The sequence below is a fragment of the Tachysurus fulvidraco genome, chromosome 17 (assembly GCF_022655615.1).
Source record: "Tachysurus fulvidraco isolate hzauxx_2018 chromosome 17, HZAU_PFXX_2.0, whole genome shotgun sequence".
Lineage (NCBI taxonomy): Eukaryota > Metazoa > Chordata > Actinopteri > Siluriformes > Bagridae > Tachysurus > Tachysurus fulvidraco.
The window spans coordinates 5,017,368-5,032,429 of NC_062534.1; the positions used below are offsets into that span (position 1 = coordinate 5,017,368).

General features: G+C 37.1%; 2 protein-coding genes across 2 annotated transcripts; one reads left to right on the forward strand and one right to left on the reverse strand.

Moving 5' to 3' along the window:
• The first annotated feature begins 1,486 nt into the window (after nucleotides 1–1,486).
• Nucleotides 1,487–8,743, forward strand: p2rx3a (purinergic receptor P2X, ligand-gated ion channel, 3a). Its single transcript, XM_027154538.2, has 12 exons — nucleotides 1,487–1,867; nucleotides 3,506–3,641; nucleotides 3,732–3,803; nucleotides 3,914–3,983; nucleotides 4,069–4,162; nucleotides 4,487–4,564; nucleotides 4,741–4,870; nucleotides 5,957–6,093; nucleotides 6,181–6,274; nucleotides 6,576–6,641; nucleotides 6,757–6,834; nucleotides 7,826–8,743. The coding sequence occupies exons 1-12, from the start codon at nucleotides 1,746–1,748 to the stop codon at nucleotides 7,946–7,948; spliced, it is 1,200 nt and encodes a 399-aa protein (XP_027010339.1). The 5' UTR covers nucleotides 1,487–1,745; the 3' UTR covers nucleotides 7,949–8,743.
• zgc:113229 (uncharacterized protein LOC550612 homolog) lies at nucleotides 8,550–14,424 on the reverse strand. Its single transcript, XM_027154537.2, has 5 exons — nucleotides 13,394–14,424; nucleotides 13,153–13,292; nucleotides 12,136–12,694; nucleotides 10,749–10,994; nucleotides 8,550–10,014 (listed from the first exon to the last, which is right to left on the reverse strand). The coding sequence occupies exons 1-5, from the start codon at nucleotides 14,057–14,059 to the stop codon at nucleotides 9,718–9,720; spliced, it is 1,908 nt and encodes a 635-aa protein (XP_027010338.2). The 5' UTR covers nucleotides 14,060–14,424; the 3' UTR covers nucleotides 8,550–9,717.
• Between the last annotated feature and the right edge of the window lie 638 nt (nucleotides 14,425–15,062).

Genomic DNA, 15,062 nt, shown 5'->3' on the forward strand with positions numbered 1-15,062 from the left:
AAAATTGTCCGTATGATTGCGTGAGTGAACGAGTGTGTGTGTGTGTGTGTGTGTGTGTGTGTGTGTGTGTGTGTGTGTGTGTGTGTGTGTGTGTGTGCGCCCTGCGATGGGTTGGCACTCCGTCCAGGGTGTATCCTGCCTTGATGCCCGATGACGTCTGAGACCCGAGGTAGTTCGGATAAGCGGTAGAAAATGAATGAATGAAATTGAATATAAAATAAATCTAAAAGTACAAAACAGTATATAATACAATAAATAAGTTAGATATACAGTAATAATATGATATTATGTAAATACTGTACTGTATCACTGTGTCACCCTGAGTGAGTTCCTAATGTTTTAAGCTACCGGCATGATGAAGGGTTGTAAATTTGCCAAAGAAATAGAAATACAAGGAGAAATAAAATCTAAAGGCAAAATATACAGAAACATTGAAAAAAGAAAGATAAAATGAGTAAAATTACAGAATAAACGTAAATTTACTAATAATGATAGGAAAAATCTTTCAGTCTGAAACCGCTTGTGTAAATGCTTCTGTTTTGCATTTTGCATCCTTCCCTAATTTAACTATTTTCTTTATAAATGTAATACTGGTGTCGAAAATTTCAAAGGTAAAATATCTTTCTATTTTAACTTGCTTTCTGTTCACTCGATCTGGAACGAAGCTGGCATCAAGTTTACGAACCATTCGAGATTAAATCCATCAGGGTGTGAAGACATGCTTTGATAGAAGAGATTACACATGCTGAAAATCAGACTTTTTCATTAACCTTTCGGTAGAGACTCGGAGAATCTTGATCATTAATGATCACAAAAAATTAGGTCTCCATGTTATGAAACTGTTTGTGAAAAACAAAAATAAAAAATAAATATTACACACATCTCTGAACAGAAACCTTCACCATATTTAGAAATGATGTATTATTTTCTTTGTATAGCACCAGTTAGGCCTAAATTCTTTAACACACACACACACACACACACACACACACACACACACACACACACACACACACACACACACACACACACACACACACGTTGATGGTGTTTGTCATCTGACTGTTTTTTAATTTCCTAATCGTGAAGCACTTTTTTAAAATGTTTGATTTGATGAGTTGACTCATTTCTGAGTCAGTCCCTTGACATGTAGGTGAATTTACAAGATAAAAGATGGCTCACAGATATAAATAATTTTTTAAACTATAACCCGGAAAGCCTAGGGATTATATTTCATCCCACTGTATGGATGCAATCTGCATGTGCCTGTGATGACAGATTTTTTAAAAATATTTTTATTTTAGGTTATTTCAATATTTTAATTAATAATTACCTTATTTATTAGGTGTGTTAAGTAACAGCATGCTTTTGTATATAGCAGTGAGATTAATGCATGAGTTTGGCAGCTGATGTGCTCGATGTGGTGATGCTCTCACTCACACTTTGTTTAGAAGAGCCTAAGAGATTAGCAGATGAACGGATCATTAAGGAAACGTAGCAGACCCCAGAGACACAAGAGAGGAAGAGTTGGAAGAGGGAGGAGAGAGAAGAGCGTTAATGGTCATTTAGCTGTCTTTCTTTTTTTCTATCTCTGCATTTAGTGCTGGAAGGAGAAGGCACTAAACTTCTGAGGAAACAAGAGAAGCTTAGCAGGAGTTCACGTGTTGCGGCCTTCTTCTCTACACATCAGGACGCGAACAGGAGCTTACACTTGTTAGCACACAGATCTGACAACTGACCTCATCATGTTCGGATGGGTTGCTGGTTTCTTCACCTATGAAACGACCAAGTCGGTGGTGGTCAAGAGCTGGTCGGTGGGAATTATCAACCGTATAGCTCAGCTCCTCATTATCATTTACTTTGTTGGGTAAGAGCTTAGGAATGTTTACATGTTTGTACTGTACGTGTGTGTGTGTGTGTGTGTGTGTGTGTGTGTGTGTGTGTGTGTGTGAGAGAGAGAGAGAGAGAGAGAGAGAGAGAGAGAGAGAGAGAGAGAGAGAGAGAGAGAATAAGTGTTATTTTATGTGTTATTGTGTCATGGATAAAAATTTGTTAATAGGTTTATGTATTAAGTTTGGAATCAGAAGGCAAAAAAAATCTACATATAAGGACATACTTTAAGCAATATGTATAGAAGTACTAAATGTAATTACACAATTTTTTAAACATATAGTGCTTTTTACAATATAACGTGTCACAAAGGATGTAGATGCTTAATGAACAAGTCTGAGGTGAGAGATGAAATAGACAGGCTTTATGAATACAGCAGCAGTTCATGGGTACAGTACACATTTTCAGCATTAGGTGTAGATCGTGTAGATTATCCACTGAAGCATGAACAAGATCTGGGTTTGAACTTTTTTTTTGGGATACTATGAATCTTGACCATGTGGGAACATTCAAAACAGATAAAAGTGCGTCACAAGTGTAGAAAAGGCCAAGAAGGAGTATAAAGTCAGGAGGAATCAGGCAGCAGGTATGAACGTGTATTGTCAGAAAAAGAGAGGGGAGAGAGAGAGAATGAAACAGAGAGTGAGATAGAGCGAGAGAGAGAGTTAACCCTAACCCTAGAGAGAGAATGAGAGAGAGAGAGAGAGAGAGAGAGAGAGAGACAGAGAGAGTTAACCCTAACCCTAGAGAGCAAGAGAGAGAGAGAGATAACCCTAACCCAAGAGAATGAGAGAGAGAGAGATCACCCTAACCCTTGAGAGAGAGAGAGAGAGATAACCCTAACCCTAGAGAGAGAAAGAGAGTGTTAACCCTAACCCTAGAGAGAGAGAGAGAGAGAGAGAGAGAGAGAGAGAGAGAGAACTCTAACCCTAACAAGTGAGTGAGAGTTAACCCTAATCCTAGAAAGAGAAACAAATGATTACAATTTATAAATTATAAGTTATGCTCTAATTGTTTATTTTTTATTATTTAATTTCACATTTAAATAATGCTGATGAAATAATTCTGTGCTGAGGATATTATCAATGTAATATTTATTCATTCATTGTTTATAGGTTCACAGTTATCCCTGGTGGCAAGCCGTTTGAGAAGCCTTCTGTAATCAATTCAAAAGCAAACAAAAATCATAAACATTAATGGACTGATTTAATTGTTATGATTAAGGTGGAGGAAAAGCAGATAAGGAGAAGACAGAGATGTGTATCCTTCTTCTCACACTGTATATTAGAGATTTCTGTGTCCCAGATATTATATTATATTATATTATGGAAAATACAGTAGAAGAAAGAAACATCTTTTAGCTACATGTGTAGTTACTAAATGCTGAAAAATCCAGTCACAAATGATGCCGCTTTATGCGAGATAAATGCTTTCAGTCTCCAAAGAACATAATGACTTTGTTTCTCTAATTCAATTAGGCAGCTGGCTTTTTCTTCAATTTGAGAGAAAAAAAAATAAGAGATGCATAATCAGAAATCAAATAACCAGAAGAATAAACATTTTTGCTTTCTGGTGTGTGTGTGTGTGTGTTTGTGTATGTGTGTGTTGTTTAAAGCTGGGTGTTTATCCATGAAAAGGCATATCAGGTCCGTGACACCGGGATCGAGTCTTCAGTCATGACTAAAGTAAAGGGCTTTGGCTTCTACAACAACACTCTGATGGATGTTGCAGATTATGTGATACCCAAACAGGTTAGCAACACATGTTGACAACAAAATATGCTCCATGATAAAATAAAAGTCTTTCAGAATGAAAAATCTAAACTATGTGACATTTCACAGGGTGCCTCTATGTTCTGCATCATCACCAGGATGGTCATGACACCTAATCAGATGCAGAGTACGTGCCCAGAGGTCGGTATTTAAACATCCAGTTTAAATACCAGTTTGAATGCACACAGACATACGCAGTTGTATCCATGTCCTCATACCTTATTTTCTCTTCTCTTTATTTCTTTTTTCAGACTGACAAGACTTTTAATTGCAGCACCGATAATGACTGTAAACAACACATTTCCTCAAACTTGCCAAGTGGTGTGTCTCCTTCCTTCCTTCCTTCCTTTTTTGTCTTGTGTAACACCTTGAAGTCTTTTTTATTCTTCCTGCTTTCACCTTGCAGGGAAGATAACGGGGAAGTGTGTCACTGAGGCAAAACAGTGTGAGATTTTAGGCTGGTGTCCAGCAGAGGACGACTTAAAAGACTCAAAAACGAAGTACACACACGCACACACACACGTTTGTCTTACTAACCTTACAAGAACCTTCCAATGACAATTTTTAATGTTGCTAATTATTACTTTTTGTTACACTTAATCCTAATCCCATAAAGCAGACATTTTTTATATTTTACATTAAAATTGGAGGATTTATTTTTAATACGTTTTCCTTGTGGAGGACTAACTAAATGTCATCACAAGTTCCAAACTGTCGAATATTTCTAGTCTTGTGAGGACATTTGATTCTAAAAACATTTACAAATCTACATATAACAATAAACTCTGTAAACTTATTTTTTTCCTGCCCTTGACCTTTCACAGTGAAGCAATGCAGGAGGTTGCGAACTTCACAATCTTTGTAAAGAACAGCATTCACTTCCCTCGATTCAATGTCACAAGGTGAAACACAAACACTTTCACTAGAGTAAGGCTACGATTCGCTTCCAAAACATAATCCTCTCTCTCTCTCTCTCTCTCTCTCTCTCTCTCTCTCTCTCTCTCTCTCTCTATCTATCTATCTATCTATCTATCTATCTATCTATCTATCTATCTATCTATCTATCTGTCTGTTTCAGGGGGAATTTAGGAAAAAGCAAGAAACTGAAATGTGTCTTTGACCCTGTTAATAACACAGACTGTCCCATCTTCCGAGTGGCAGACGTGCTAGAGTACGCCAAAGTGCCTTTCCAAAACATCTCAACAAATGTAAGTCCTGTACCTTGTTTGAGGTAGCTTATTCTTTTGTTTATATATATATCGCACAGGAATAGCGATCAAAACATCATATAGGGCCTTTAACTTAATGACTGGCAAGACTTCACACTGAGGCCCTGCACGTGGTGGCCTTGTATACTCTGTAGACAGGATGTAACCTGGAAGTACTGAACTAGAATTCAGGCAATAGAGACCCCTGCTAGTGAGGAGGTGTACTGTCTGGGCAGGAAATTAATCTATGATGACTATGAATCAAATGCATCCCATTTACAACAAAAACAAAGGCTCACCTGAGGTGTCTTTGGTGTCTGATGTTTACATGTTTTGTTTTGCACTAGAAATAGAAATAATTTTGTGAATAATTTATGAAAGTCAGCCAAAATCTTTTTTGTTTTTTGAATGAAATGTTTGCTGCCTTTTAGAGGAACTGCACAGGATTGCATTTTTAAAATCCCAGTCCTGTACATGCCCTCATTTTTTCTGTTACTGATAAACGGATTACTTTTGTTTTAATCTTTCTTGCCTTGCATTGAAGGACCACTGAAAATACAGTTTATTCTGTATTGTAGTATTTCCTAGCTTGCTTTATATTAGGAAATTGAGTTTTATTGATTGTTACACTGCTGCATATCTGATCACTTACTGGGATCTTGTAGTGTTCCAGTCTCCATGCACACACTCCCCAGTGAGGAACCAGAATCTTATTTAGGTTATGATTAACTGTTATCTATAAACATGAACAAAACTGCCCCATGTAGCTGTACTCATTGTTTTTATGTAGGCAGTCATCTTGAACAGCTGGAAATCCTGTTAGTCCTGTTTGATATTATTCCAATCTCCTGGACTACATAAACTGGGGTCTCACTGGGGATGTGTTTATGGAAAATATTTTTCTACATGAGATAGATTTCAATAATTTGGTAGCCATTAAAACTCTATAAGTAAAGTAATCTGGAATGAGGAGGAAAATGTGTATATTTGTTTTGTTTGTTTGTCAAGAGTCATGTTATGTGTGTGTGTGTGTGTGTGTGTGTGTGTGTGTGTGTGTGTGTGTGTGTGTGTGTGTGTGTGTATTAGGGAGGAGAGATTGGAATTAATATTGCCTGGATATGCAATCTAGATCAACATGAGGACAACTGTAAACCCAAATACACATTCACACATCTGGACTCTGCATTTAAAGGCAGTTCTGCCACAAAGGGATACAACTTCAGGTAGCAGAACAACTACACACTACAGTAAAGTAGACAAATACACCACACACACAATAATGCCCAACATCCTTTCTTTCTTTATTTCAGGTTTGCAAAATACTTTAAGACAGAAGATGGCAAAGAATATCGCACACTTCATAAAGCTTTTGCTATTCGCTTTGACATACTTGTATCTGGCAACGTGAGTATAATGTGTGTGTGTGTGTGTGTGTGTGTGTGTGTGTGTGTGTGTGTGTGTGTGTGTGTGTGTGTGTGTGTGTGTGTGTGTGAATATCGCACACTTCATAAAGCTTTTGCTACAGTATTCGCTTTGACATACTTGTATCTGGCAACGTGAGTATAATGTGTATGTGTGTGTGTGTGTGTGTGTGTGTGTGTGTGTGTGTGTGTGTGTGTGTGTGTGTGTGTGTGTGTGTGTGTGTAGATGTAGGTATGATAATGAAATAATGTGTGTATGTTATAATCCATTGTTTTTTTTATAGGCTGGAAAATTTCACTTAATCCCAACAGTAATTAATGTTGTTGCAGCTTGCACCTCAGTTGGCCTGGTAAGATCGGCATCATAAACACACACACACACACACACACACACACACACACACACACACACACACACACACACACACATTATACTGCACTAATTATAATTTTCACTGACTACAGGCAACGGTCCTCTGTGACATCATCTTGTTAAACTTCCTGAAAGGGGCTAAACAATACAAGGCGAAGAAGTTTGAAGAGGTGACGTCTTATTATTCCTAAATGCACACACCTTTTTTCATTATCCCAGTCAACGCACGTTAGGTGTCTGTGTGAATAAGTTTCCTTGTTTAATTTTGAGCAGAGTGGAAGCTTCTAATCTAAATCATTACTTACGTTAGACTGACAGTTCTTTAGGCACAGAGCTAAACTAAAGAAATCTGCAGCAGCCATTTTGAGGCAAAACCACTTTTTCTTCTCTTTTTGCATTTTTCTACTCCTCGCTTATATAATAATCAGTAGGAGGTGTCGAAAGACCTTGCCAAGTGGTCGAAATTTCAAATATGCAAAGTGGAGACCTATTTAAAAATACAGACAGATTTTAAAATACATACTTATGATGACATTTTAGCCAGGACTCTTTTGTTATAGAGATATTGCTAGTCTCAAGAGATTTCCTGCTAGCAACAAGAACCTCATTGCTCAAGTACAAATACAAAGCAAACTACAGAAACTGGATCCAACATTTCTTGTCCAATTGACTCCCTTTCAGGCAAAACCAACGTTTTATTTTTATGTGTGTTCGTATTCCTGCATTTTGCAGGCATCCATTATAATTCTACATTAAATTACTCTGTAAATGCAGTCAAACTAATAGGAATGTTATGTAGTTATGCAGAGACATGCCATCTGGAGCCACTGGTTAAAGGAATGACGCATAATAATTACGTCATGTCTGCCTATTAAATACAAAAGTACAGCCCACATTTCTGCAGAAAACAATCACAATAGAGTAGTGATTTGAGCTACGAGTCAAGTTACCATAGCCTTATTGTCAGCTTAATCCTGTTCTCCTCTGACCTTTCTTATCACATAATTGGCTGATTGGTAATAAATTATATATTTCATGCTAAAACACATGACTGATAATGCTCTCTTTCTGTCTCTCTCTCTCTCTCTCTCTCTCTCTCTCTCTCTCTCTCTCTCTCTCTCTCTCTCTCTCTCTCTCTTTTTCTCCTTCTCTCGGATTCAGGTCTCAGATTCTGTCAGTAGATCTCCAAGTCTCGACTTATATCAAACCAGCCAGGTGACAATTAAACGGGAAGAGAAGAGCTCAGATGATTCAGGGGCTTATTCCATTGGACATCATGTGTGAGCGACGGGCGCCTCGGCTGGAATGAAGAGAACGAGATTCAGTATTCTGAACCTTGACACATGCTACTCAAGGGGACATCAGGTTTACAGCCATCACCAATTTCCTGTCCAGTATCTCAACATAAATATGAGTATCTTCATAAAATACGTAATGAGTAAGAATTATCGGCGCAATTATTAAGGTTAAACATTTTAAAGAGTCAGGAAACAAAGTCTCAGATATCAAGACGGAAGATGTAGACAATATGTGCTTTCCAAAGGCAAACTATCCAGCGGTATAGTTAAAGAAAAAACACAAAAAAAAAACCCATCTCTTTTCACTTCTCCTTTTATAACATCACAAACAAAATGTCCAATGTGACTCAAACCAATATCACCCTCACTGCTTCTTTAACTATGCACATGAGCCTTCTGCTACTATTACATATAGTAGGATCTCTCATCTCAGTGTATTATAGCAGGAAGTTTATTTCTTTATACCATTCTCACTAACATATCACAACCCACAATTACTGCATGTTGTACTGCACTGTGGTATTTGTATATTTAAAGATCCATTCATGTTATTTCATATTTAAACTCTCAGGCTTTTAGGGTTTATTGACAAATATAGACTTATAAAAGTAATACAAAAAATATATAACCAACCACATTTACCAAATACATATAGAACACACTGTAAACACAATAATCGTGAAAAAAATAAAAACCCTGAATAATACATTTTAAAGTCATCTAACTACAAAAAAAAAATGGAAGGTTATATGAGTTATAAACATGTGATTTTCATAGTAATCAGTAGCAAAATTGTTTTTTTTTTGCCATTACACATTGTTCCAGTTATTCATGTTGCATAATTGCTGTTTAAATGAAATACACCCTTTAAATATACACATGTTAATAAACCTTTATCTCTAATGCTCTGGTGTTGTTATTTCATGTTTTATTCTTGAAAAGAAATGTGTTTATATTCGGTTATTTTAATATAATTGTCATTACTGTTATAAACAAATGGTGAATCTTTTGCTGTTGAATCCAGGAAGAAAACGTATTAAATTTCTATGACTCGTGTGGGTGTGGACCAGAGTACGAACACCTATACACCTGCAAATTCATGCTCCATGCAATTATGCCGTCAATCATGCAGATACAGATCTTCAGTGAATGTTCTTGTCACCCATCAGAATGGTGACGTTATTGAATTTGACTGTAGCATGCTGTAACATTTGTCCAGTCTTCAGCGGTCCAGTTTGACAGTGAGCCAATTTCCAATATAACCTCAGATTTCTGTACATGGCAGACAGGAGCAGAACCTGCCATCGTCTTCTGCATTCGTAGACCATCCACCTCAAGGTTTCTGCTTTCTGGGATGCTTTTCAGCTCACCATGGTTGTAAAGAGTCTGTCACATTCTGTGTAGATTCTTGTGTATGAACATCGCAGAAGATCAGCAGTTTCTGATAAGCTCAATGAGGCACGAACAAATCACAGTCACCGAGATCAATTTTTCCCCTATTCTGATGTTCGATGTGAGGATGATCTGAAGCTGCATGATTTTATGCTTTGCACTGCTGATAATTGATTAACTGGTTGGTTAAGGGCATGAATTTTCCAGGTGTAAAAATCTCATTATCTAGAAGATAGAGATAGAATTCCAAACAACATGAAATGTAGGCTTCTCACTCTGGAGGTTACAATCACTTCAGAATGCATCACATTACACTATGTTGTAATGACACTATGTTATTCAGGTCACTAGTCAATCATTTTGTCACACGAAACGATATTTTTTCGTCCTTATTCGTGGAATTTTAAGTTTAGGCTTTCTCTTGGTCTTACTCCTGAGTGCCTCAATCCATCGAGGAACAGACGGCCGTGATGGCAACTCTACTCCACTGTCGTTGTTGCCTTCATTGCCCTCATTGCCCTCGTTACCCTCGTTGACGTTATGAGCGTAATCCTCATCATCAGCATCGCCATCATCATCATCATCATCACAGAAACTAAGGGGTGGTACAATGGTCACCTCTTCTGCAAATCTCACATGACGTGTGCTCTCCACCCGCCTCTGATCATTCAGAAAAATAAAGATGAAAATTAGGCACATAAAAGCAATAGTGTAGACTGCTCAGAGCATCAGTAATATACAGTATTCTTATAATATACTATATATTAACAATAATATACATAAATCAGAATAAATAGGATATCAGAATGAATAGGATATAAACAGATTTTATAATATAGACAGATATAATAAATATAATATAAACAGATTTTTATGACTGTGATTATTCTACTAGGTCATTGTTTTGTAGAGTAACAGATCACTCACAGGGATTTATGGAGCACATGCCTTATGATTTAAGGCCAAAACTTTAAAATAATAAAGATAAGCATACTGTATAATCACTGATACAGTAAAGCTTTTATTGTAGCATTTATTGTGTTTAGTGTTGTTATTGGAAATGGCTCAACGTTGAGGTGGATAAAACAGTCATAACCTTCTTCATATAAGGGTAAGATCACATATTTGTGGCATGGATTATGATTTTTCTATAATAAGACTTTCTGCACCATGGTATTTCCTTATCCCCTGGACCCTCCATGAGTTCCAGTGTGACCCAGTGTGAAGGACATGTGGTTGGGTTTTGTTCAGTTTGATAACACTGAAGTAATCCTAAACCATACCCTTAACCCTAACTTAACCCACAATTTCATATGATCAATACACAATCGTAGAAACACCTGTCACAGAGATCAAGGTTTTGATGAACACTTTAAACTCATAGACTTCTTTACCCTTTTGATCACAGTTTCTGTAGACACCAATGACTCCGAATCCTGAGAAACGGAGTACTGGAGAGAGGAGGTGGAGGAGGCAGGGGAAAGACTTGGTACTGGATCTGAAGACGATGAATTATTTCTCCACTCGTTCATGTCTCCTGTTTCTGATCTCCATCGTTCGTTTGAATCTCTTCTCTCAGCGGCATGGCTTCGCTTACGATTCAGGGGTACTTGTTTCTTCAGTGAGGAACTGCCTTTGGACTGAGAAGAGATTAAAAAATACAGAGAGAATGGAAATGTGTACATTGAACTACTCAAAAACATTGTGTTGTCTTTGCCTGGGCCAACAGATACAGGTTTGTGAATGTTGTCATACTTCATGCTGGAAGTTTTATTTGTTTATTCATACTTTGCTCTGCCATGTGATGCACGTTAGACATGATGCACTTCTGACAGACCACATGTTAATACACAAAAGGGACTTTTATTGTTATGTAACTATAATAGACTATGTGTATTACAGTTATAAAGTTGTTAGAGATTACAGATAATAAACAGATATTCATTTCTTCTCAAAGCTCAATAAATGAAGACAAATGTAAATAAATAAATATGTAAACTCTATACAAGTCACCTTAAATCTATTTGCAATTTTAATATAAATTAATTAGTGTTTGGGATCTACTCTATAAACGTAACTGGTTTGCAATCACCAGGGTGTTTATGATGCTGCTTGCTGAAACTATCTGATATTTGAAATTGTACATATATACGTATATATATTTCTGATATATATATTTTTATTTTTTTATGTTTATTGTGATATATTTATTTCTTCCTGATATTGTATCTACTTACTTACTATAAAATACCCCATATTTCATTTTTATTCCATTATTTAATTATTTTATTCTCTACCAATTGGCTATTGTTAAATCAAGGACAGTCGTAAAAGCATTTCACTACATGTTCTACTGTATATGATTTAAATTTGAATTTAGAAAGTATACATTCATATGACAAGTTAGAAGGAAAATGGGCATGTATTTATTATTTATTTTCATGGCACAATTTGGGTTTACTTGTCCCCTTACAGGAAATCACTGCAAATCAATACACAATTCTTCTGGCTGATCATCTTCATATCCTATGATAAAACAATTTGAACCTTAAAGGGTTTGGTCTCCTCAGGATGACTCAGCCCCATCCAAAAAACATGAAGACACAATGAATGGTTTTATGAGGAAGGAAATAATGTAAATCATTAATCATCAATGAGGTGGTCTTCACAGGAACCAGATCTAAACCTAACTGAACATTGTTTTTCTTTAAACCTGTCTAACAATTACCAACTCACCCATTTCACATTAATAAAAATACTCTTAGCAGTTACTGGTCTTACCTGAAGGTATGATAAATCCAGTACGGGGAGAACCTCATGCACACCTTCACGTTGGTTGTGGTTTATTTCCATAGTTTGCTCACTGGATAATGGCAGATTTACAGTAGCTTCTGTGTTGTTTGATTGATTATATGGATAATTATGTGTTTGTTCTTTGATGGGATGATTATTCCAAAATGGTCTGACGCTCAGATCCATGTCCTCTAACTGTTTTGGTCCTGAGTCATACGGTCCGTACTGGCCGTTATGTGAAACTTGACCGAAACTTGGAGTCTTTCTTTGGTTAAACATTTCAGTGTGAAAACCTCCAGAGTTCATTTGTGATTCTGTTATTCCCCCATTAGGGTCTGGGGACCCTCTGTAATCCCACTGGCTGAGCATGGATTGCTTATTTTGATGTGCTTGGCTAATACTGCTTGTTAATCCCATTCCTTGGTCTTGTGTGATGGAACTGGAGTCTGATTGGCTGATGGTGCTGGATGGAAGGAACTTGGCCCACTCCTGACCAGTGAAAATCTCTTCCATTAGGTTAAAATAACCTGGTGAAAATAAGCTCCCACTGTGAAAAACAAATAAAAACAATACAAATTAGAGTGATTATAATAAAATTTACAAAAAGGGGTGGGGAAATGGTGCTGATCTTGTAAAGATATTATGTTACTGTTAATGTTCTTTGTTTAGTAGTTGAGTAAAAAAAAATCAAACTTTAATTAAGCTTCTTAAATCTTGTCCAAATTCTTATAAAACAAGTTTTGTTGTTAAACCCCTTTAAGGTGTGCTGATATAGACACAATATTCAGCTTTCCTGCAGCAGCCAGGTTGAAATACAACTGTGAGTCTTGACATTGTACATTATAAACACCATGATATCTCCTCAGTCACTGCTTTAGCTGGAATTCCTTAACACTAGTCACAATTTCATTTTCTCCTTCGTCTGAGTTCAGCAGGTGAGCAGGACAACATTCCCCAAAAATGAAAGATGTGTTCTGATAACTACATAGCTCGTATTTCGTGTACCTCATGTGATCAAGTTGACTGGAATTGTCTTCGACTGAACCGTTGTTGATTGGCTGGTGCTGGACACTCACGTCCTGGTTGAAGTTTGTAGTTTTGTTTTCATAGGGAACAGTTTGGGCAGGAATTGGAGGCATGATGCTCTACATAGAGTACAGAAAAAAGGCAAATTATTTAACAGACTCAGATGAATTACTAAGTTTAAGACTAAATTAATGCAATTATATAAAAACAAAAAACTTACAATTGATATGTTGTTCTGTTCTTGTTTCTCTCCGTTATTTTGTTCTCTTCTGGGTATGCTTTTGTGTCTCTCCTTCCATTTTTCCTTCACCTTCTGAGTCCATCTTTTCTGTCCAGCTCCGTGGTCCTGGATGTTTGATTCCACCTGGCTTGATGTAAGTGCTGAGGGAAACATCCTGTCTATACTTTGTAGAGAAGAGGCACTGTTTTTTGTCAGAGAGAATTTTTGCTGCTTGGCCTGCTTTGGAATCATGCCATCATCTGTGTGTTTAATGATGCCCATGTTCCCTCCTGATACAGTGTGGTTGCTCATAAAATTCCAATTTAGTCTTCTCTGTTTTGGTGTGGATGACATTTGTGAATTTCTAACATCATTTCCTTGGGCAAATTCTTGGAAAAGAGATGTCGATACACCAGCCGAACCCGGTGTGCCGGCCAGATTGGTCACAATAGATTTGCTGTCCATATTAAAATCAAAATTGTACATTGGTGGAGTTTGAGGTGGGCTCTGAGCAGCACCTCCATTTTGCTCGATCACCGTTGTACCAAACTGTTCTTTATCTCCTGTGTGTATACTGATGTTCTCAGGTCTTGGTTGGAGCCTCAGCTTTTGAAGCATTGACTGCAACAAGACCTGATTGTCAGATACAGAGTTTGCGTCCGCCATTTACACACAGTGAATGTAAAAGATAAGATTACATGTCACACATGCGACACAAAATCATTACAACATTAGTACGCGCATACTCACAAACACACAACATTCAATATCTGTCTAATGCCAAAAGTAAAATTCCATCAAATCCTGAAGAATCGTGGCTCAACATCTTTTCATTCTTCATGTCCTTGGATCATCTCCTAGCAAAGTGAGTTTAAAATTTCACTGTTGTTTATATTCCACTCAGATTTTGAAATGATGACGCTTCCATATCATCCAAATCCAATTTTTTGTTTAGCGTCCCAGTAAGTGTCGATTTGATTTGCATTTGAAAGACGTGCACACGTCTGATGAAATGCACAGAGGTGTGTTCAGCAATGACACAGACCCAGACAGACAAGAAAGACAAGTGTGTCAAGTTGACATCTTTCATAAGTCTTCGCTTCATACTCTCTGTCCACTGTCACATTTGTGTCAGCATGCATGTGTGTCAACTTTTTATTTTTGTTATTACAGTGAAATTGTGTTACTATGGTCACAGTAATTTATAGGTGTGTTTTGGTTTGCTGTTTTACTGCTATTTATAAATCTGATCAAATGATACTAAACAAAAATGTACAAAAACAAAACCTACATAAACACAAATTAATAGATACATTTCAAACCATAATTTGCAGTAAGGAGTCGCAGATCATATCCTGTGACCACTTTATTTATTAGGTTATTATTTATGATTAATTAAATGTGTACAGGGCGGTACACAAGGTAGTGCCTCTGTCCCACGGATCCAGTGTCGTTGAGCTCAGGTTACTGTCTGGGTGGCTTCTCCAGTCTTCACTCACCTCCCAAGAAACATGACAGTTAGACTGGGCTGAGCTAAATTGTGTGTGAATAAGACAGTGTCTCACACCCAGTGTTTCAGGGATATGATCCATGTGAAACCCTGACAAGGACAAAGTGGCTCCTGATGATGACTGAATGGAAACATATATGTAAAACCCTCATTAACTGC